The sequence below is a fragment of the Corvus brachyrhynchos genome, unplaced genomic scaffold (genome assembly GCF_000691975.1).
Source record: "Corvus brachyrhynchos isolate BGI_N302 unplaced genomic scaffold, ASM69197v1 scaffold80, whole genome shotgun sequence".
NCBI lineage: Eukaryota > Metazoa > Chordata > Aves > Passeriformes > Corvidae > Corvus > Corvus brachyrhynchos.
Genome location: NW_008236769.1, coordinates 12261105 through 12285510, shown reverse-complemented (window position 1 = coordinate 12285510; position 24406 = coordinate 12261105). Strand labels below are relative to the sequence as shown.

The following is a 24406-nucleotide window of genomic DNA, read 5'->3' as shown; positions in this document are numbered from 1 at the left end:
GCTAGTGGTGGTCTCATTTATTTTAGCTATTCCAACCTGCATCTTCTGTCCAGCCTTCTACCTGTTTCCTTCGGCCCACAGACGTTGCCTTTGGGTCACCCAGAGTCACTTACAAAATTTGGTTTATCCCCAGTTCTGCTCCTTATATCCTGTCCTTGCTGGGTCCTGTAGGGTTTGTGGACAGACTCACAGGAATAAACAAAGGGAGGTCCAGAAACTGAACTGTGAACTTGTCAGCTCACAGTTATTTCTGCCACATCACCCCTCACCCACAGCACTGAGTGTTGCAATGACCTTTCTAGAGGCCTATGCTGTTTTTTGTGATGCACCTGGTGGGGTGCCCATGTTTTGGTTGCTACAGGGTCGAAGCCATCCTTGTAGATCAGCCAGAGACCTGACTGCCTTTGCACAGCTACCTGCCTGTGGCAGGCAAGGGAAAGGTCTGGGCACCTGGAAGCATCAGTAGAGCAAATATGAGATACGTTTCTTTTTTAAGCACCCTTTCTGTCTGTGACACCTGCTCTTATTTATTCATCTCCATTTCTTCTCCCCTTTGCAGAATACTTGAGGAGCGAGACCGCCTTTCTGGAAGAGTTGGTGTTTGGAAATGGAGATACCATTGAACTTTCCTGTAACACCCAAGGCTCTTCTGTGTCTGTTTTCTGGTTTAAAGATGGTATTGGAATTGCACCTACCAACAGAACTCATATTGGACAAAAACTGTTGAAGATAATCAATGTGTCATATGATGACTCGGGGCTGTACAGTTGCAAGCCAAGGCATTCCAATGAGGTCCTGGGAAACTTTACAGTCAGAGTTACAGGTATGTGCAGAAATACAGCTGTTTCAGTGATTTTCTTTTTTTTTTTTCTTTTTGCCCTTTCACATGTTCAGCACAACTGGTGGTTTGTGGTGTTTGTCTGTCCATGGAAGGTCTGTACCTCCCTGGTAACTCCTGACAGTGATTAGACTGGCAAAACAAACCAACTGAAGAATGCTTGCATGTCCATACCAAATGTTGAAGCTTGATGTTAATACTGAGAGAATCTTAGAAAGGATGCTAGTCAGATTAAACCTCGAATCACCCTTAACACTCAAATAGATGCAATGCTACCTTAGAAGTCTTTTGTGAGTGAGTGAACTGTGGGTGAGGGGGGTTAAATGACGCTTTCCGTTTTATGTGACAAATCAGTGGCAAAATTGCATGTAAAAGCTGGAGGTTCCTGAAGACTGTTTCTCTGTTGTAGCTGATAAATCTCTGCCCTCCATCACAGTTATCCCAAATTGCTAGCTTGTTTTAGAGGTAGCTTATCCATAAACTGTGTATAACCAAAATATGTGCTTCATTGAAGTTACTTATTGGGATTCATACATTGCAAACAAGTGCTGTGTTAGCAAAGTACTTGCTGTCATTTGCTTGGCCTTATTTTTTGTGATGAGGACAATAGAGCAGAACAGCTAAAAGCTGTCCAACCCTGGATGACTAGACACAGAGTGCCAGAGAAATCTGTTGTTTCCAGATAGCTAACCACCAACACAAAGGTCATCTTCATAATTTCAGGCTGATGCATTGGTAGATGGATACTCATCGCTGTGAGCAGATAGAAAACCTCCTCATCACAGATTAAAAACCTGCATTTTCTGGAGAATTGGACACTTGTGGATCTCAGGTTTTGAAAACTTTCATTTGCCCTTGTACTGTTGGAGATTTTCAACGATCCTTGAATAGTAGGTCCTTTCTCCAAAAGTTGAGTTCCCTCAAAAAGTAAGAGTCTCTGTCTGAAAACCAAACACAGAGATGTTTGTGATTGTGAATCACATCCACTCCATAAAGAGCTTTCTTGTGCCAGCAGTAGGATTTTGTGTGAGAGAGAACCATCATGAGAATAAAAGCTCGTTTCAGTAAGCCTTCAGCAACATCTGCTTTTTATTGAATGTTACTGGAGATTGCTGTGAATGCTTCAAGGTCATATCAATTAAATGGTTAAAGAAGTGTTTGGCCCTTGAAAGACTTTCTTTAACTAGGTACGATTATTGGACCTATCCAGCAAACCACAGGTTGTTAGAAATGTTACTCTCTCTTTTTTTTCTAAGTGACGTGAAAATGCTTTTGAGTTCAAGGGGCAGCAGGGAGGCAGGAGAGGGCAGCTGGTTACATGCTCAAATGAAACAGCTGCCAGCCTCAAAAGTTTGTAAAGTGAGAAATTGTTTTTAATAGTGGAAGTACTGATAATCCTCTGCATTTAAAAAGTTTAAGCCCCTGGATTTTTCCTCTTTGCTAATAATAGCTAATAACAGCTTAAGAACTAGCGAGTAACCTGAACCTGCTTTCTGACAACATTATGAGTCTTTGATTCTATTAGCCCACTGTCATTACCACCAAAATGCTGGTAATGTGGGAGACTCCTTTTTAGCTGTCAGCAGCACTTGTTTTTAAACTTGAAGCCCTGCTTTACATGGCAATAGTGGTGCCTCTCATATACTCAGATATTTCTTCATAATTAGTATTGATTGCTTGGTGTGGCACTGCAGAGATGAGATTGTATTTGGAGATTTGTGGTTTGTGTCCCCAATTCTTAAAGGTAATGCCAGCAATTAGCTCCGGTATCTGGTCAGGTGTTCATGTGGATGTCTGATGTTTGGGGCTGGAGTTATTCTCTTAACTCTCTTTGTTAAACTGGTTTAAAGCTGTACTAACAAACTGGAATTGCTCTGATCTGTGTTCTTAAGTGAGCAAAACTAGGCTAGATGTATTTGGAATAGCTGATCCACACATAAGTTCCATTTTGAGAGATGCTTCCAGGTCCTAGGAAGGATAGGATATTAGGATTTCATGATTTTCCTACACAGAGCCATGAGATTTGAGTCTGCAACAAACTGACAGTTCTGCAGCGACTCTCACTGTGCACAGGGGGATGTTTGATGTTGGAAGCAGAGCAAGTAGATGCTGGAGCTGGCATTCAAGGGCTGAGAACCAGGCTGATTAATAGCAGGGTTTGATCTCTTTAAAATGCCTCACTTGACAGACAAGGGCTTGAGTGTTTGCTAGTTTACAAAAAGAAACATACTGTCCCCTTAAAACCTGAGCACTTGGAAAGGATCGCAAGTAGAGGCTGCGTGCCCAAACTGATATCCAGCCCTGTTGGCAGAAGCTCCATTTCTGCAACCATTTCATGCACAGAACAGCCTTTGGATTTAGTGGCTGAGCAGCACCCCTGTATGAGCATGGACTGCAGGCTGCTACCAGCAAACACAGCTTTCAAAATACCCAAGGCTGAGCATTAAACAGGTAACTGAACAAATTAAACCCCTTTTCATTCATAATTAAAGCCCTTTTGAGCAGTTCTTGCTGATGCTAATACTCAACAACTTCTGCAAAGGATTACTGCTTTAGTAAATGATAAACAGCTTATAATTTTTAGTCACCATTTGGAAAAGGTGATGTTTTAGTAACCTGAATAGGACAGTAGCTATAAACATGGGATATTTGGTTTTAAAATCTAAGCTGCACTTCTCATCTTAAAAACAAGCCAGGTCAAAGACTTCCCTCGACCTTGTGAAAATGTTTTTGAATTAGTTTAAAAATTGATTCTACTCCTCTGGTCATGATGGATTCATCGGAAAGCAGAAGTAAACTATAATCGTGTGTTAATATATGGGTAACCAAATCTGAGAGAGCAGAACTGAGGAGGTGCTGATTTCTCTGTCGATGCTGGTGGGGATTTGGCTCAGTTTCTGCCTTCGCTGGGACTTGAGTAAACCTGCTGGATCAGCCAAAACACCTAAACATCCACTTTACTTTCAGCAAGCCCCATGGCATTTCCCTAGTTCTGCTGCCAGCAGGACCTCAACTGTGGATTTGCAGTTAGATACGTGCTTAAAGTCGTTCTTGAGGCTTTGCCAAAGAGAAGGTGTAAAGCATGATGAGCCCCTGCAGTCTAAGGCGGGGAGATGTTTCCTGTGTTATTTGCTTCTGTGGATGGAGAAAATACCTTGTCACCTTTCCTTCTTTTCCCCTCCTTTTATCCCCTCCCCACCTTTTTTCTTTTTCCATTTTTTACCTCCACTGTGCTGGTCAGAGAACAGTAGAAAACTCAAGTGCATCTTGAAATGAAGGATGTTCTGCCTGGCTTGATCTAAAGCAGTGCTTGACATTTCTGGCCACGTGTTGAACACTCATAATGTTTCCCATTTTCTAGTGTTTAAGGCCAAGTTCTTTTACCACTGTCTCAGAGCATAAAGGCTGCTGGGTTGATAGCATTTTGCCTTTCTTTAAAAGAGAAATTCGTGGAGATTATATAACATCAGTGATGCTAACTCTTTCAGACGCTGAACTGTACTAAACTAAACTGTGTAAACTAAATCAAACACTAAGCTGCTGTCTGATAATGGCATTTACATTTAGAGTAGTCATCAGTACAGTACACCACTACAGTAGTAGGTGGGGGGAAGAGGGACTGAGCCTTCATTGTGGACAGCTTGGAGAAGGTGAAATGTTAGACTACATTAAAAGAAACAGTTCAGGATGTTTTGGAAAGATACAGATGGAAAATTCCCACCTGTTTACCTGTATTGAGTTACAGCCTTGAAGTGCCTCTGTGGGAGGAGTATAACCAAAGGGAACTGGTTCATGGAGTAGTCATCAAAATGTTGATGGAGAGAGAGGTTTGATTGCAAAAAGTTCAAAAGTTTTGGTCTTCATGGTTGAACAAGGAGTTAATGAAGGGAGATGTGGCAGGGGCATATTGAGTTAAAAGAAAAATGCAGGGAAAGTGAATTAGAGATGCTGACCAGTAGTTTTGAGACATGGTAAAATAAAAAGTCTTCAGAGTGAATGCTAGAGGGGGGAAAAAAAGCAGTCAGAGAGCTTGTTCTGCAAAAGAAACTTTCCTGTTTGGAATTTCTTTTGTATTTATGAGGAAGAGAGCATTTCACACAGCGAGAAGCATTTGACATGGGACCCCGTTTTCAGAGCACTGGCAAACTCATGACACCACTCTTCCAGTTCAGAATGCACTTGTCTAGTTTTGCCTGGCCCAGCAGCATCAGAGGGGTGGGCTGGTGGAGCTGCAAGGAAGGGTGAACCATCACTTGGATGTTCTCCCTTGCTGGAGCCCATGACACCAACAGCCTCATCCAGCATGGTGTCCCCACATACCATCGTCTTTCTGCCTCACTTCTTTCTCTGTCTCTTTCCAGATTCCCCTTCATCGGGTGATGATGAAGATGATGATGATGAGTCAGAAGATACAGGTAATTTGTTTTTCTGGGATACAGAGGCCTTTTCTTTGAAGAAGCTGTGGCTCCCAAGCAGTGCAGCTCATCTGGGTGTTCACGTAGTCGCACAGCAACTCTTTCATTGGGTTGAAATCAGTGACCTCAGGATGTAACCATGATGAAATTTACCTAAAAATTTAGAAACAGCTGCCAGAGTGATATTGCTGCTCTGGAATCCTACAGCAGCAGTACTGTATTTTGAAGACTTGATGCTGAGAATCTGAATTGATGGGTAGTCGTAAGTTCTCCTTGTGTGCAAATCCAGACAAACCCACTTACTATATATATTTTTTTTTTGCTACACTGATGTTACACCAGTTTTATTTCAAACCTTGACTGCGTTACCTTTAACTATTCTGATTCTGGTCCTTAACTGCATCTTGACAGGAGTCAGAGTATAAAATTTACACTAGCCAAGGGCCAAATTTACTGATGCCATGAGTGGGAGCAACCTCTTTGGCTTTACTGGCTTTTTCTTTCACTCCTGTGAGGAAGAGAGTCCTGGGACAGAGCCCCTTGGTGCTTTTACAGTGAATCTCTTTCAATCCCAGTGCTGCTTTCATTAAGTGCAATAGCATTAATCAGGATCATTACAGGCTTCAGAGGTGTAAGTGTTGTGTTTTATTCTGCTCTTTTTACTTCTGCAAAGTGAGGTGCCCGTGTGTATGTGTTTTTAATAAATAAATGTCTTGCATTTGAACTCTTAATCAGCGCCATAGCATTGAACATGCAGGACTCTTTCAAACAGGTCTCCTGCTGTATTAAGTTCATACCACTGTGTGTGCAGTGTGTGGGCAGTAATGGTGAATTATGGTGCCAGGAGACCCATCAGGAGCAATTAGTGGTTTTCTGTTAGCTTCTAATTAGGGGCCAAATTCTGTCAGGTGACAGGCACCTTTGCAGAGGTGCTCAGGGCTCCTGGTGTCTGCTGAAGAATGGTCTGAAGAAAGGTCTGCTTTGGTCAGGATTTTTTCCTGCTGCAGAGCAGCTTCTGATGAGCACAACTAATCATTCTGTACATTTTTTTATGTGGTTTATAGACAACTCAATCTCTTAGCAACAGGTATCACAAAACATCAGCTGGCTTATGGTACAGAAAGACGTTTTTCTTCACTGAAAAGGAAAACACACGTTTCACCACATGTATTTATAGCCTGTTTTCTGGGTCTTCTTGTCTTTGAGGCTGTCTCTGTTTTTAGACCTGAAGGTAATGGCTGGCTTTGCTTAAAGGTCTCGTTATAAAAAGTTGGATTCTCTTCTGCTTTAAAAATGGTTGATTAGCTTAATGTGTCAGTGCAGTGAAACCTCATGGCATTTTGTGACATGGGTCTGCATTATGTTGCTTTCTTTGATGTCAGGTCCTCCACTTAACCCTCAGAGGTCTTCTGAGCCTGGGGAGCTGTGTTGTTAACCCTGGTAGCACCACTGTCAGGACATCCCACTGGGAACAGGGGCTGAAGGACCATCCCAGGCAGGCAGACACAGTGCTATGTTCTGTGGACAGCCCAAAGACCCAGGTCCTCTATCTCCTATGTCAAAAATGTGCCCTACTAATGGGGGTGTGAGCTCCTGCTTGGGCATCAGACATTGCTGTGGTCAGTATGTAGAGGAGGAACGGCAATAAACACTTTCATGCAAAAGTAAAATACCGTGGAATCATAGGATGGTTAGGGACCATTGGAAGGGACCTTAAAGGTATCTAGTCAGTATAACTGGTAGTGTTTCATATTTAGGGGGGGGCAATCCATCCTGGTCTGGCTCACTGAGTGTTGCCATACTTCACATCACTGAACAAGATCCTTGTGTCCTGGCCCCTTGTGATGATAAGTTACTTTTCCGGCTTAATTGTGTTACTCAACAGAGTTTCTCATCCTCATATAGTGGAGAGTTTGGAAAGCTGATTCCAATAGCATCATGAGTTTGAAACCAATCTTGTTAATTTTAAGGGTTGGAAATACCGTGTGGAGTGCCCGGCTCTGCTCACTCTTCCTTAAGCTTCCCCCCTGAAGGGCAGTACAGAAATGGGGCATCCCTTAGGGATGGGCAGCAGAAAAGAATAAGGAGGAACTTCAGCAGCTTCAAATCAGCCCATTTGTTGCAGCCTTGTCACAAACTGTGATCCGCCTTTGCAGAAAGAGGCTTTCTAATACCTCTGTTCTCTACAGCTGTTTTTCCTGGCCCTGAAACAAAAACAAAACTCCCTTTTCACACACTGCGCTTCTGCCCCAGTGCTCCCTACCCCTCTTGTATCTGTTTGTTTGGGGCCCCCGCTGCGCAGCCCCAGCACCTTCAAAGAGCCCCCATAATCTCCAATTAAATCTGTCTGTGTCCTCGGAGGCGTCAGCTGGGGAAATTACACAATTAGGGTTGATTCTGCCTGCCACAGAATTTGGTGGCAGCTCCTAATTGCTAAATGAGCGCTTGGCTGTATTAATTATTCCAAGTATTGCTCTCAGATTTTTTTTAATTGGTCATTCCAGTTGGATGGGTGGCCGGTGTCTTTGACGAATGAAGCGGACCGTCAGGCTTAGTGTTTGATGATGGGAAAGGGCCAGTGATAATGTTTGCGGGTCCCTTTTTTTTCTTCACACCTGCACATGCAGAATCGTTGCTGGTAATTAATTTAGAGAGAGCGAGTCTAGAAATTTTTCTTCTCTTTCATGCTTCCTCTTTTCCCGCTCCCAAAACTCTCTGGAGCTTTGCAAGCTTTGCTTGAAAAGAAGAGTTAGCAACATTTTAGGCCCCTTAAAAAGTGGTAATGAAAGGACTTGGAGGGCAGAGCAAAGCAAAAGCAGGGATGTTTTGTTCACTGCTCCTGCAAGTGAGAACAAAGGCACTGTTTTCAATGTGTAGATGCTTTCTTCCAGTTCCAGTTTGACTTGAGAGCAATACCCTGTTTGAGTCTTGGCACAGTAATCCAGGGGTGCCCAGCCCTGGCAAGCCCTGAATCTCACAGAAGAGCACCCAAATGAGGGAAAGCACTCAGGGAAGAAGCCATGTCTAATTACAGGAGGCAGGAGTGAATCCTGCCTTTGCTCCATATGGAGAATATCCCCAGCTGGAAACTTTCCTGGGCTCCATCTTGCTTGCTCTGATGTCCGATAGCAAAATCCCCCTTGGCTTCGTAACAACATTTGCAGCCAGTGGCTTGATGGATCTCCTGTGAGATTCAAACTCATCTTTTGAGTGAAAAAATGTGATGGAACGTCACCCTGCAGCACATGCAGATGTTGTGGAAAAGGGAAGAGCCCCAAAAAGCAAAAGGAGGAACCTGGTCCTGACTGGGTGATCGTGTGATGTAATTACACTTCAGTGCCTAGATGAGTGTCATCAGCACCATAAAATAGTATTTATTGTGGGCAGATATGTTAATCAAACAGCGAACAGCAGGTTATTTGGCCGCCCTCTGTGGTGGTGGCAAAAGGGGACTTTTCCATCCATGCCTGGCCTTTCCCATACCTCTCCCCTGTAGCCCTGTTGACCTCATGTAAAGTCCCAGAAAACAGGGTGCATTGCCAAAAGGAAGCATTTGGCCAGAAAATGGCCCAAGCTTCAGAAACCAAGGACCAGACATCTCCCAGCATGGTTTTTGGAGCTCTCTCATCTTCAGCCTTCTCAACACCACCCCAAGTGTCCTCTGCATTCCCTCCCCCTGCTGCCTGGGGATTTGCCCAGCCTTGGCTTGGTTTCTGCCCTTCCTTCATGCTATAACATCCTTTTACCATCAAGATTTGTTCTTCCTTTAGCAGTTGCACCCACTCTTCTGGCATTTTTTAACACTTTAATTATTCCCCACTTTTTTTCCCAATATTAACACGTTAATATTCCCCACTTTTGTGCAGTTCTGCCATTTGGAATGATGTCTGTAGATGTAGATGGCTGCATGATGTCCCATTTTAGCTCACTTTATCGTGTAATATTTCAGGCCTCCTGGGTGTCCTATGTGTTCACAGCAAAGTTTGTAGCTGGGATTTTCCAGGACCATGGGAATTGCGGGGATTCCTCTTTTTGCTGTTGTTTGTGCCAGCTGTACCTCCTGCTGGATCTGGTGCCATCCTGGCAAGAAAAGGGCCTTAAGCAGTTTCGTTGTTTGAAAAATGAGGCATACGCGGGATGGGTGAGCACAGATCCCTCTGATGCATGGGGCTGACTCTGATAAGCATCACAGCTTGTTGTGCAAGGCAGGCTGAGGGCAGATGCAAACCCTCAGTACTGGATTTCCCTCGCTGGGATGGCGTTACTGAGGCACCCTACATCCAGCCATCCCTCTGCAGAGGTGGGAAAGCAGATGAGACATGAGAGCGATGTGCCCAGCAGAGCCATCTCGAGCACATGGAGGGGCCTCCTAGATGGAGCTCCTGACATCCAGTTCCTCGTGGACTTTGCAAGGAGAGGGGACCATGAGGAGAGTGTTGGCAGATGCTAAAAACCAGTGGGTACATGAATTGCCTTGGCTGAGCTGTATGACCTTTCCTGCAATATCCTTGGAGCTGGAATGCAGCAGGGACCCTGCATGGGGGACACTGGGGACTTACACTAAGATGGGGGCAATCACTGACTTAGCTGGAATTGCAGTGGGATGGGTATCGTGGAGCCAAATGCATCAGGGCTAAGTACACCGAGGAGTGCAGGAGAAAGCTCCCATGCATCTCACAGGGACACAGCAAGAGGGAAAACTTTGTACACCCTTGTCATTAAGGGGAAGGGCATTACAGGGGCTTCAGAGTAGCCCTGAGATGGGGCTGTAATGCTGGGTGGTGTTTCTGAGCATTGTTGCCACTGCAGGAGAGGCCAGCAGCAATGCTTTCCCGACAGCTTCAGTGGCCATCGTGTTCTCCAAGGCAGTTATTGGAGGACCAGTGCCTTCAGTTTGTCTTGGCCAGAAGCACACATCTCTGCAACTGGTGCTCCATGTCTGTGAGTTTTTCCTACCCAACTGGAGAAGATGCCATTTAGACTCCTTTCCGTTCTTGCTATTTTGCAGCCCAAACACTGCCCCCATCTCCCTTTGTCCTTGTTGTGGAGCACAGATCTGGGGGGCTGGATGTGGCCCTGGTGTGGCGAGGGAAACACAGCATGTGCAGTTCTGCAGTGTTTCCTTAAGCAGAAATGAAAGCTGGGGAGGCTTTTTTTAAAAACTTTTTCTTTCTTCCCAGTATAATGAGTTTGCCACTGCTGCTGCCTTAATTTGGAGTTAATATGTAATGTTTGTAACCCAGCCAAGGAACGTAGCTGTACTCGAGGCAGATTATAAAAAGTATCTCTTGCTAACACTGGTGTTTTAAAACTTATCCCTGTTCAAAGGTAACATGAATCTTTAAAACTAAAATCACTCGTACTTAAAGAACATAAACATGATAAACCAGTTTGGCACTGGCGTGTTTTTTTTCTTTCCTTCCCTTAAGGAGGCTACACTACATTTATACTCACTGAGGAGGAACATTTTCCAGTGCACTCAGCTCATACTTTTTCTCTGCTCCCTTGCTGGCCCATCAACATTCTTTTACAGTCCTAACATCTTTCTGCTGTTTATGCTTCTTGGCTACTAATGTCCCAAAGGTGCGTCTGTATCTTTTTACACGCTGAGGCCAGATTCTCATCCTGATCTGGGATAACTCTACTTGTTGATTTAAAAGCAGCCACTTTAGATTTATACTGGCATTACCAAGACAAGAACCTGGTCATGAACCTTTCATCGCAAAACCGAAAGGCAAACGCCCTGTCTATGTCTATGAGAGTCATTTAGCTGGAAAGCATTTCTGTGTCATTTATCTTAACTGCAGCAGGTAGCAATTTAACTGTCAATCTACACATGCCAAAGACTCCTCAAATGCATCTGCTCACCAGCTGATATCTTCTGTGGCAGAAAGCGGCCTGTTCAGCTTGGATTTTCCTTTCTCAGGTGTCCCCTTCTGGACCCGGCCAGATAAGATGGAGAAGAAGCTGCTGGCAGTTCCTGCCGCCAACACCGTTCGCTTCCGATGTCCGGCGGGTGGAAACCCAACACCTTCCATCTACTGGCTGAAAAACGGCAAGGAGTTCAAAGGGGAGCACAGGATTGGGGGCATTAAGGTAAGGTCTTGGTTTGGATCTCAGTTTTTGTTATTTCTATCAACTAGAAAATTGTATTGCACAGTGGTTGACATCAGTAGTTCTAAGAGGCCTGTCCTGACTGTGTAGAAATGAAGATGGTTCTTGCACTCTGAGGAATGGCTTGGCACCAAAGTGTTAAAAAGGACTGCTGTCCTTTGGGATCAAAGGCTAATTCCCTCTGAGTTTGTCTATCGTGGTCTTTCAGGGAGTAGGTAAAAACAGGGCTGGGTTTATGGTTGTATTGTGAGCAGGGATGAAAAAGCAGGAGCAGAAACTTCTGTCCTAATTTCTGGAGATGAGCCCAGTGCACTGAGATGTGTTGGACCAAGCCATAGCTACTCCCAGCTGTCAAAGAAAACCTATTCAGTGTCCTTTGAAGGTATAGGAAGGAACTCACCAAAGAGCTGGATCATCATGCTGGTAGTCATTAACATTCTTGTGGTATAAATCACTGACCTTTGGTCAAGTGTTGGATTCCCTTGTAGCCAGAGTAATAGCATCTGCTCCTTGGCTGCTTTCTCCTCCCTGCTTCCTTTCTGCCATGAGGTGTTCTGGAAAATGCTCTGGCTCGTGTTTACAGATAGAGCTCAGGGACACAAAACTCCACTGCAGTCAAATTATTTAATTAGCCAGAAGTCTCTGTGCTACTTTATCTGATGAATTATGGCAGGATTTTAAAAGGAAAATCAGCTTTTCTCAGGTTTTGCTGCTGTTGTTTTTACTTTGTCGCCTTGAGGTCACAGTCAGACTCTTTTTTCTGCTTTTATTTGGGGACAGTTAAACTGGTGCAGCTGATCATAACAAAATCATTATAGCAGGAAGGACTCCTGAGCAGCAACTTTTGCCTGCACTCTGCCAGCCCTGACATATCCCTGGACTCTGCTGCTAAGGAGAGAAGGTGACTTGTAGGAAGGCACCTTCATCAGTACTCAGAATAGCTGTGTGCTGATGCCTGCCACATCCGTAGTGTTTTGAAAGGGGACTGGGCATGCAAAGCATGCCATGCTCCAGAAACCAGAGAAGGATTCAAAAAAAGTCCTCCCTCCCCACAGTTTTGGGCTGTTTCTTTCCTGTTAGCTCAGACCTGTTCCTGAAAGAGCCTTTTGTGATTCCTTCAGTGAAGCCTTTAAAGCTCCTTCCTCAGTCCTGACCCTGCTCCTGCCTGGATGAGGCTAAGAACACGCTCAGGTTTGGATCTTCTGTAAAGCTGTGGAGGGAAAAGAAGTGGGGAGGCAGCTCCTGTGGGTAAACTGCTCTTCAGCAGATGACATTCACAAAGCACAAGCATCTTTTACTAATTGCAGGCTGTAAGGATCATCATGAAGTGTTTTTCAGGCTCGCGTGCGCCATTCCAACAGCTTTTTACTAAACTGTGTCACATCAGCTGCAATAAAGTATGCCTGCAGAAAAAAAATCTGAAGCTGAAAGCAATTCCCCTACCCACTTTCCAGTAGTTTTAATCTATCTTTGAGTTTAAATTGACACGTTTCATCCTCTGAAACATGGTAGTGAGTCTTTGGCATCGCTGTGCTTTGTTTCTCTAGGGGCACCTTCCAGCAACAAGTCAATGCTTAAAAGAGCTATTGAAGGCAATGTCAGGACAATTACAGGAATATTGGTTTCAGCTCTCTATCTGTCTAGATATAGTTCTTTGTCCCCTTCTTGATATAAAGACATCTTTCTCTGTAATTTTGCTTCCTTTATTTGCTTGGTTTTGGTCATGAGCCACAGTTAGATGTAAGTAATCTAGTGTAAATCTCATCCAGTATAAATATACTGATAGATATCAGCTGAGATTTGAACCAGAAAAGGAGATTGAAAACCTGCTCGATATCTCATGTATTTAAGATTTAAATTCCCTGTTACAACTTAACTTCATAACAGGATTAGGCAGCTTGAAAAGAATGGGCAAGATCCAGATCTGGCAGAGTTTGGTTGGCTTATTTCATCTTGAGATCTGGTCTTAACCCAGAAATCCTTGAGCTGGGAATGTTCTCATTTTTTTTCAGTGTGTGAAAGAGTTTAAATGTTGATTGTGAGAAGTCTGTTGTCAGCAAATGAAAGCTGACCACTCTTCCACATCTGCCCCTTGCACATGGCATTTAGACCCATGTGACTGCACGATGTAAAGCCTGCAAGAGAGAAGGGTGAGTGTTGAAAACATGATGGGCAGGCTAACCTGGTTTTGTTACAGTTCATCCTTAACTGGTAAAGAAAAGAAATTCATATGACTTATCATATGAAATTTCCTAAAGAGCATTAATGGTTAAATCCGTGTTGGAATCTCTAATATCGTAAGCCTGTGTGTGTTAAATGACCCTAGAAGGAAGGATTGAGGGGGAGGGGAGATGGAGGATTATCCCTTCCCAAGACCATTGCACCGACTTGCATACCAGTCTGGCAAACACGAGGTTCCAAGTGTGTCTGCAAATGTTTGTTTCACAAAGAGCCAAGAATGACAACACCAAATAAACCAGAGGGATTTCCAGTATCTCACCCACTTGATTTATGCCTGCACTAAGCCACTTCATGTTTCTAGTGTTTCATCAAGTGCAGTGACTATCGTAACTTGGGAGCATCCTTTTTTATTATTTTTTTCCAAAGGTGTTCAAAACTAAAAACTTCTTCTAAAGTTTCCAAATGAGTTCTGCCCCATGAGTCTGTGCCCCCAGGTTCTTCCCTGTTCAAAGTTCCCATCACAAACCTGATGAAGAGAAGTTCTTTGAAAGTGTCATAAAAGTGTCTTTGAAAGTGCATCCTTAGTAAAACACCTATTTTGGACCTGGTTTTAGAATGTACGTCAGACTAGGGAGTCATCCATGTGTCTGGAGCCCTATTTCCTTGGAGGAGCTCCTAGGGGTTCCAGATGCAAACGTTTTGCAATGCTGAAAAGTGGATTTGAAGAAGCCTTTAGACACAACTATGAGACAAGCCAGTATGGAAATGAGCCACTGAGCAGCCACAAATTTGCATTGAAACTTCTGTGACAGTCTGGTATGTTCAGCTCTGGGCCCGGGGTCCAGGCTCTCTGTAATTGCCACACAGTTACAGAGATGCAGCAAGGGGGATGTTGCTTTACAAAAGGTGAAATGTTGATTCTGCTCCTTCATTGAGCTCCTCCATTTGTGCTGTCCTTGGTGGACAGAGGTGTAGGCAGAGGTGCAGTCAGAGCTGACCAGACATCCGCCACAGCCAAGATGTCTGTACAAAATGTTTGGTCACAGCCTCCTGTTACCCACACTCTAAAATGAAAGGAAATGCTATATTCAACTATCTCTGAAAAATGGGGTGCTCAGCACTGCTGTTTTCAGGGCTGCAGAGGTCTACAAATTGTTAAAATTACTTTTGCTTGCTTATCTTGCAACTAAGCTGTCTAGTCCTATGGTTTTAAACCTTCTTTTTGCAAAGTTCTGGCTTTGATTGCAACTTGGCCCTTTTACGGAAAGCATGTGGATGCAATTTACGTGTAGCAAAAGAGGTTAAATGACTTCATATTTGAGTTCACCTGCTGCAGCAAGAAATCTCCAGGAGCAATTACACCCTTGTTTTTCTATCAGGCCTTGACATTCTATAGTGCAGCATTGTTGTTAATCTCCTGCTTCTGTGTCCTTGGGGTCACCTTCAAAATGTTTAATAAAAGTTCAATGTTCTGCTTTGGGCAGCAGAAGGCATCAAATTAATATCCAGAGATTTGGAGAGCTTTTATATGCTATGCACCCTGAAGTCATCTTTGTTACTGTTGGTTGCTTTCTGTATTAATTCAAGATTTGCTTCCCATATCCGTTATTTCCTTTATGATCACTAGAAACAAACGTTCTAGCTGAGATCACAGGGCAACAGGTCAGGGTGGAGACATGGGCTGTGCTTCCCCTTCTGCTACTGAACCACCATCAGCTCTGGACATGAGCCACATCCAGAAAACCAACTAGTATAAAACTTGGTGCCAAAATAGAAGGGCTGACCAAGTATCCTAGGGACCACATTTGAGGCTGGACGTGTTTTTTAGAGGGAATTTAGGGGACTAACTCAGCTGGAGAAAGCTGTTTCTGTTCAGACAGATGCCATAACCTGCTGCCCCCATGGCGCACACATTTTAAAATACAGATCAGAATTATCTTGTGTGATGCCTTTTGAAGTCGTTACTCTAGTGAGAGGTGCCACATTCAGTTGTCAGCTGTCTTCGTTATTGTGATTATTGTGGAAACATCGAGAAGTCCCTGCTAAAATCTCAGTGTGTTACATTGTGTTGCATCATTTTTGCATTGGTCTTAATGCCTTTTCTCATTAAGACTTTGATGACCCTTGTAACAGTTCCTTGTGATGTTCAGGCCTGCTCTGGGGTCCAAGTGTGTGGAAGGTCACTGATTGTTCATTTGGTTTGAAGGGTCTGGTGATGATGGTGCTCGACCACGAGCTTGATTTCTTGACCACAGGTTTGATTTCTTCTTCTAGTTGCGACACCAGCAGTGGAGCCTGGTGATGGAGAGTGTTGTGCCATCAGATCGAGGGAATTACACCTGTGTCGTGGAGAACAAATATGGCAACATTAGGCACACGTACCAGCTTGATGTATTAGGTGAGATTTCGCCGTTTTCCCTCAACAGCTGGTCTGTGGCGATGTTGAATAGCTGCATGATAGGATATGGGAAGCAGGAGCTTGGTTTCTTTCCCAAAGTGTTGGATCATGTGTCTTCTAAAACCAACAACAAGCTTCTTTTTGGCCAACGATTCAGGCTCACATCTGTGATCAGTAAATTACTTAGTGGGTCTGCAGAGGGGCCAGAGAAGGATTGGCAGGGCTGATATGCCTCCTCCCTTCCCAGGTGGTTCTTCCCTGTCTGGCTTGAGAAGCACTGTGTAGAGCAGTGATCAGGAGACCCGTGGGGGACAAACCTGCTTTGTACATTTTGCCCTAAAAAGCCAGAATATGAAGGTTTCAGAGGAGAATATGTCCTGGGGAAAAAAAAAGGCAAGTAAACTAGGATTTTTCCTCTTTTCCCTTTTTCAGAAAGGTCACCCCACCGGCCAATCCTGCAAGCAGGGCTCCCTGCCAACCAGACCGTGGTGGTAGGGAGCAATGTGGAGTTTCACTGCAAGGTCTACAGCGATGCCCAGCCTCACATCCAGTGGCTGAAACACGTGGAAGTCAATGGCAGCAAATATGGACCCGATGGGACCCCGTATGTCACAGTGCTGAAGGTTGGTACATGCTCCTCCTTCTCACCCTCAGGGCAGTCCTTCTGTAAGCCTGCCCAGTGGAATACTCTGCTTTTTGGAGGGGATATGGCAAAAATGTCCTAAAACTGATGTTCCAAACTCTTCTGTTTGCCAGAAATAAGACTACTACTGTGGTGGCACAGATAAGCGAAGTTGTAAGAGCTGGGGCAATTTTGAGAAATGCAGCATAATGAAAGAGATGTCAGATTGCATTTGACCTAAAATTGTAAAAATGCCCTTTTTTTTTTTTTACAGCTTCAATAGAGGTATTTTCAGGGTTTATTAAAATAAAAGTCTCCCAACTAAAACACATTCTTCCTTTTCCAAGTAAGCGCAGTGTAGCATGCACGTACCAAATAATGCTCAACTACCAGCACCTGAGGGCCAACATAATCTTGTTCCAGACACTAAATTTGTGAACATTGCTATTATCAATGCTCAGGAAAGACTTTTTTTTAATTGAGCAAAAGGTACATAGTAAGATTTAACTTCACTAAAATGCTTTCTTGAAAGGGAACTTCTGGATTACAGCCAGAACAAAGCTAAAGGGTTTGGTTCCCCTCAACCAGTATAAATATAAGAGTAGGGAATAGGGAGTGAAGAGCACATTGGATTTCTAAAATCCTTAAAAAAAAAAAAAAAAAGTTAAAGACATCATGTGATGATGTTTATTAAAATATATAGGGCCAAATGGAGTTTTTCTGGCTCTGCAGTTAGTGCTGAAAGCTGAATTTGTATCTGCAGCTTCAAGGTGAGGCTGTCCTGTGTGTGGACATTCCCTGTGCACATCCTGCTGTACACACCCTTCTTCTCCTTGTATGAAGTTTAAAAAAAAAACCAACCACTTATCAGACAGTACAGTTACAAAACTGTAACGCAGCCAGATACATTATAATAAAAGCCAGAGACCCTGAAAATAATTACACAGATTGAAATAACAGATTGGTTGGAAGAAATGGTTGGAGACAGTTCTTCAGGACTGGCAACATGTGCTTCTTGCAAGTTGAGAAAACTTTATTTCTCGCCACCTCTCCAAATGTGTTTGAATTATGCATATTTGAATTTCCCCCTGGTTTCACAGCCCAGTACCAAGCTCTGAATAGCTGGTTGTGTCACATGCCATCTCATATAGTCTCCGAGCTCCATGTGTGGTCCCCGTGGGATAAAGTGCTACCTCTTGGAAGTTTGCAGAGCCGCTGCGAACAGTGCCTTGTGTCACAAGCACAAGCCCCCATTTTGCCACGGCAAAGAACATATAAATAGTCCATATAAATAGTGATTTAAAATTAAGTTGGAGCGGCACCGGGGTGGGTAGGTAATTAGAATTGCCAAATACCTTCTCTTCTGTGGACGGCAAAGGCTTTGCATTCCTCGAAGGGGAGCACAGGCAGGCATTTGAAAGCACGAGTTTTGTTTGGTTTTATGTTTTTTGCTGAATAGGACCAGCACACGTCTATTTACTACTTCTGGTTAATCAGGAATGCTTTGAATTGTATTAATGCCGGCATCAGCGCTGGGGCACGGAGCATTTCCATTTTGGGATGCATCTTTTGTGCGCCAGTACTGGGCCTCCACAGAGCTGTGTCAGGCCCAGCTTTACAGGGATTTTTTTTTTTTTTAAATTTGATGTGCTTGTTTTTTATAAATAAAGATCTGATAAAATGATCTTGCTGTCATCTCAGTGCCAGTCCATTGGCTTTATGGACTTGTTTCCCTCAAGCCATGCAGTGCTGCTGCCTTGCCCCAGCATCCTGGCTGGAGCACGGTGCTGTTAACAGCCCTCCCTTTGGAACAGGCTCTCTCCTGCCCCATGCTGTGCTGCCTGCAGGGAGATAAGGCTTTTTTTTATCAGCCTGCCCTTCCCTCCTGCTTTCAGGAGTTTTTGTGGCGTGTAGGAGCTGCTATGGGGCAGTTTAAGTATGGGAGATATCCCAGTCTCCATCGCAGCAAGGGAGACAGAGAGGTGCCCAGCACATGAAATTCTCCCCCCCTACATCTAAAGGGGCGAAGGAGGTGTCAAACCCCACCTAAGTCCAGATGGATAAGTTGAATGCTGTACTTTCAAACCATTTTTTAAACAGCCTGACAAAACCAAGCCATCACCTGCATCAGTTCCTGAAAGCCTGGGCTAATTTGTGATCAAAGAAAACCCCTTTTTCTTTGCAGAAGAGCGCAAAATGCATTCCAGTTACAGAGGGGGGCTGGCAACACTGTGCCCAAGCTTTGTCAAAGGCTAAATTGTACATTCTGCATTGAAACATGCCCGGTTTAATTATAAACAAGGCAGCAACAGCAGGCAGGCACGTTTCCCCACTAGTCAGGGCAGACAGACTTGCACGTAAGCCTTAGGGATGAGATCAGGTCAAAACTGGTGGTGTTTGTCATCAGACATGGGCACTGGGGCTCCTCTCTGGTGCCTGCTCTGGGTTCAGTTCCTAATAAACTATCAGAGCTGGCTGCCGCGAGGATTTTAATGAGCTTCAAGTCACATTGGCAGGATCAGGCTTGGAAATGGAAGGCATCAAGACTGGGCTGGAGAGTGTAAGGCTGAAACAGAAAAGAGAATTGCTTTATTTTCATTTCCAGAACTGAAGCTTCTTCTGAGGCCACTTAAAACAATTATGCATTTTCAGCCAAAATAAAAGCAACTGTTTAGTGTTTAGGGAAAAAACTGATGTGCTGTTGTGGCAGCACAGAAGAAGAGAAATAAACGCCGTGCTTAAAAGTCTGAAGTTTGTTTGATTTATATACACCACTTTATTTAGTAAAGAAGAGGCTCCTATAAGCAGTGGAAAAAATTACAGCTAATTTCTGAAAGGCAAAGTCAGCAACGAGTTTCAGACCGCTGCTGCTTATATTTTGTTTCCAAATTCTATTTTGGAATCTGATAATTGAAACATTATTTGCTGAGCCGGGTTGCAAACACAAATCTCTGCTTAAGCCCTTTCTCTGGTGCTCCTGTCTGCAGAGTTATTGAGAAACTATAGAGCCTTTGACTGCTGTCAGATGGAGAAGGGGCAAACTGGTCTGTTTTAAAAAAGAAATCGCATGTGTGAAGGAAAGGGAGCTCACCTGCACATGGTTTGGGGGCCAAAGGCAACTTCTCTTCAGCCCTCAGGCCCTGGGTTAGGTGTCTCACCACAGGGTGAGCTGGGGATGTCACCACAGCCATGCACAGTCAATCCTAGCTGATGTAGGTGCGATGGAGCTATTGTTTGGTTTACTGAAGTTCAGGTTTCTGTCTATTCCTGCAGTCTTGGATCAGTAAAAACGCTGAAGCCGATGCTAACCTAAATCTGTTCAATGTGACAGAACAAGATGAAGGAGAATATCTGTGTAGAGCCAACAATTTCGTAGGCATAGCCGAAAAGCCATTTTGGCTCCACATTCGCAAACCAAAACCAGGTAAACCACAGACTCTGTCCCAAGGCCCTGGCAACTGCAAGAATGAGCTATAACATTTTTAAGAATCTAGTGATTAAAATTACTATTCATTTTGTATTATACCCTGTCAACTGATGCTGAATGGCTTTATCTTATTTTCTTGCTAATTTTTTTTTTTAACAAGACTGTAATGCCTATACAGCAATTGCCATGGAAAAATTCCCACAATAAAATGACTGTCAAATTTTGCTATCAACTTTTCATACTTTTATTCCTCTCCCTTCCTTACAATTGAGTGCTGATAACAGAATTGTGTGTTAATGACCTGTGACGTTCAAAGCACTGGAAAACCAAACTGTTTTGAGTTTTTCACCTATAAAACTGATTTAATCAGTTCTGTCCCTTGGAGAAGTAATGGCGAAATAAATATCAACATTGGCTCATCCAAGCAAACATGTTAACTGGAGAGGAGAAGCTCCTGGGCTCTGGGGTTTGACTCCAGCCTACAGCGTTTGACTGCTGTGTTGTTCAGTGCCACTTCAGGAAAGTTCCTTACAGGCACTGGTTATCAACCAGATTTCTACTGCAGTGTCAAGGTCTGTGTAATCAATATATGGCTTTGAGATATCCACTGAAGAAATTCTAAAAAATTCTAGAGTTCTATGTTTTTCAATGAACTCATGAACCATAATGTTTGTATATTCCTCTGATCAGCACTTGAGTCCTTCCCCACTACATCTCCCCTCCTTTCCCCTTTCTTTCTGTCTTTCCTCATTTCCCACCTGTCTTTCCCCACCCCTGTACTCACCTCACTAACCCAAAGTCAGTCATATTGTGGGGGCAATTTTTCATTTGGATGCTTTTGCTTGCATGCTTCTTTAGTGGGACAGAGTAAGAACCTGGTGAAGGGAACTTTTTTTTTGCTTTTGACTACAGGTTGCAGAGGGGAATGAATAAATAAATGTGGAAGATGGGCCATTGGAAAATAAAAAAAAGAACCACCATAATCTGCTTTTGAAATTTGCCTGTGGTGTCCTCACACTTGCTGGGAATGTGGCTTATTCTCTGTTTTCCCTCTTTCTATATGTGTGTGTTTTTTTTCCCCGTAGACGGCAGGTGTTAACACAACGGATAAGGAGCTAGAGATTCTGTACTTGCGAAATGTTACTTTTGAGGATGCTGGGGAATATACTTGTCTCGCAGGGAATTCTATTGGGTTCTCACATCACTCTGCTTGGCTGACGGTGCTACCAGGTATTTCCTTCTGTGCTGGCCTCTCCTTCCCTCTCCAGGATGCCTCGATGTTTTGCTTTAGAAATGCCAAGTTCCCGCACACCGCCCCTTGCTTGGAGCAGGGGTGTTTTCCAGGCAGGCTTCTTCTCTGGGATTTGCTGCAGACCCCTGTTGCATACTTGCAGCTGACTCTTTTTGCATTGCATCTCAAAATTTAAATGATTGCAGTAATGATGTAAAATACACAGAATCTTTTAAAAAATCTAATAACAGAGAGGTACTCACAGCCTCTTTGTTAGGACTGTTAAGCACCAAAATAAGGAGCTTTGTCTTCTTACACTGGCAGTGGAAGAAGAAAACCTCCCCATCAGATGATCCAGGGCACCTAAATTGGACATGAACTGTAGATCATCTTATGAAGGATCCTTTCTCTCTGGCCTCATATCTTAACCTAAAATTAGATGCATAAGTGTCTGGTGTGAGTACACCCTTCCCTGCCTGTAGCATTATTTCCACTTCACGGATGAGCAGGCCAAGATAGCGATCTCAAACAGAAGGTCAAGGAGAGTCGTCTGTAGGCAGAGCACAGGAGTCCTGGCTCCCAGGGGCATTGCATACTGCCTGCTCCAGCTGGGATCGATGAAAGCTGCAGTGGGCTTGAAACCCGAGGCCAGAGTGACCTCAATTTTGTGGTCCTTTCATGTGCAAAGCTCTTTTTGACAATGAAGCCAGCACAGAATGTGCAACAGAGAGATCTGCTCTGCAAAAAGGGGGAATGAGGCTGTGCTGCACCTTCACCTGCTGAATCAGCCTCTGGCTCCAGGGCAGGCTTGACCATGGTCCAGGGAAGTACCAGCAATATTCATATTGAATCTCGTCTGTGCTGTGCCTTGCAGACAGTGCAGAAGCAAACCTTGAGTATATTCAATACACCCTTACTGAAAAGGCACCCAAAATCCTAAAGAGCCCACTTTGATTCACCCAGTCATAGACCACATTTGGGTCCATCTCACAACACATCCATCTCAGGATGTGTTTAGGAACCGGAAACTCTGGCATTTCTAATCTCGACTTCATCTGTGCAGATGATTTGGATGTAATCACTTATTGGGGCTTAAGAAGGTCTCCTCCATGCCCAACCCTGCTGCCAGTGGGATCTGCTGATCTTTCCTGTTTATTTGCCAGCTCTGTAATAGCTGATCTGATCCTGTTTCTGCTTCTGACATTCACTAGATGAGAAAACATTTTCTTTGGTTAGAAGACTAATGTCTCTGTTATTTTCAGAATATCACGGTATTGTCTCGTCTGACTCATACTCTGCTTTTTATAATTTATGAATTCACATGTCTTCCTAAAGCAAAAAATAAGCAGGAGAAAACCAACCAAAAATCAGAAAGGAGGACTTTATTTTGAAGTCAGATGCAGTGAAGGACAGCCATCTGTGCAGCAGCAGGCCTCCACAGAGAGGGTGCAGGATACAGGACACTTGGGGAACCTCAGCTTGAACCTCGTCCACGCTACGGGGGGAGAGACGGGGAGCAGAGGGCAAGGCAGCAGAGCTGCAGCACCGACCACAGTGCCTGATCCCAGGAGATCTGGTACCCCTGTCTCATGGGAGGAGATGGCCGTTTGGTAGGATCAGGCCTTCCACAGCTGGCACAAGGCTGGAGCAGCCCCCGATGCCACTGACAGCCCATTCTCCATGTCCTTCTGGGCACAGCCACCAAAGACCTGACACAGAGCCTGCTGCTGCCAGGGAAAGGCTCCTGCTGCTTGCTGAAGGGACTGCTCAGTGATGGATATGATCCATTAGTGAGCTGACCACACCAGCATAACTTCATTATAAAGCTTCCCACTGCTGACTGTTCCTCTTGTGCCAGCACACCTTTGGGGGACAGAAAATCAGTCCCATCATGGCTCCTTCCTCTGGTCTACATGCCTGTCCTTAAAGGAACAAGGGGGAAAACACAGCTGACCTTCGCTGGTCTCTAAAAAGTCTTGCCAGCAGGCAGCCACTGCTGATGGGCTCATGCTGTCACCCTCCTGGCTCTCTTACCTCTCTGGGCCATGCCTTCCAGCCTCTTCCCAGCAGAACTAAGTTTTCATTAAATAATAAAGTAGATTTTTCTCTCGAGGCTCTTTTTTTGAGGCTCTGTCCCTGTGTGATGCCTTACTGCTGGGTTCTATTCAAGCCCCTTGGTCCCTCAGGGCAGGCACTGGTCTGGTGGAAATCTTTGCTGGAGAATCTGAATCAGCAAAGTGCAGTAGACCCCAGTCCTGCACATCCAAGGCATCCAGCCATGCAGAAAGCAAGATTTGGGTCAGAGGGACAGCACAGACGTGTGAAGATGCCTTCAGCCTGGAGCAGTGGTTTTCAATCTGTGGGCTGAAGGCTCTTAAAAATCCAAGGGTTGCATGAAAAGGGGGCAGTAAAATTACCCCAAAAAGTGCAAACTGAGCTAATGTTTTAGCTACAGCTGCAGGTGGAAAACCACTGGCCTGGGAGAGTCCCCTCACTGAAGTCACTGAGAAAATTGGCGTAGCTGAACAGGTCCTCCCCAAATTCTCTGTGCTGTATGTGTGTAGCTGTGTGTGGGCAGCTTCCCGCCGTGTCCTGACTGCCATCTCTTGTCACCCTGCAGCCGAGGAGCTCATGGAGATGGATGATTCGGGCTCAGTGTACACTGGCATTCTCAGTTATGGCACTGGCTTTTTCCTCCTTCTCCTGGTGCTGGTCTTGGTGATTGTCTGGAGGATGAAAATGCCAAACAAAAAAGCCATGAACACCCCCACTGTACAGAAAGTCTCCAAATTCCCACTCAAGAGACAGGTAACAGAAAGTAGATACAAGATTCCTATTCCCCCCTATGGTATCCCTCTTTTGTTTTATTTTTTTCCTCCTCCTTCTCTTTGAAATTCTCTCTCTAGGTGAGAAGCTCCACCAGAAAAACATTGCCCAAGAGGGACATAATTTGGCTGCAGCCTAGAAGTTTATTTATTTCTATGTGAGTGGGGCTTTGGCAGAGGTGGCAGCTGACTCTGGTTCGTGAGCAGCCCCCCTTGCTGTTGGCCCTTGCCCAAGAGGTTCTGGCAGTGCAGCTGTGGGTGCCACAGAAAGCACATCTGGCAGGGGAAGTCCAGTCCAGGCTCCCTGGAGGAGTGGGGATTTGGGGAGAAAGAGCACTATTTGTGCTCATTCCTG

The 24406-nt window shown here is 44.5% G+C and overlaps 1 protein-coding gene across 1 annotated transcript in view; it reads left to right on the top strand.

Moving 5' to 3' along the window:
* The window catches only part of FGFR3 (fibroblast growth factor receptor 3), a 69305-nt gene that overhangs the window by 34357 nt on the left and 10542 nt on the right, over window positions 1-24406 (top strand). The window contains exons 2-8 of the mRNA XM_017727536.1: window positions 497-823; window positions 5200-5253; window positions 11180-11349; window positions 15823-15946; window positions 16379-16569; window positions 21081-21225; window positions 23847-24034. Of these exons, the coding sequence (XP_017583025.1) occupies window positions 497-823; window positions 5200-5253; window positions 11180-11349; window positions 15823-15946; window positions 16379-16569; window positions 21081-21225; window positions 23847-24034 (1199 nt within the window). The remainder of the gene's footprint in view (window positions 1-496; window positions 824-5199; window positions 5254-11179; window positions 11350-15822; window positions 15947-16378; window positions 16570-21080; window positions 21226-23846; window positions 24035-24406) is intronic.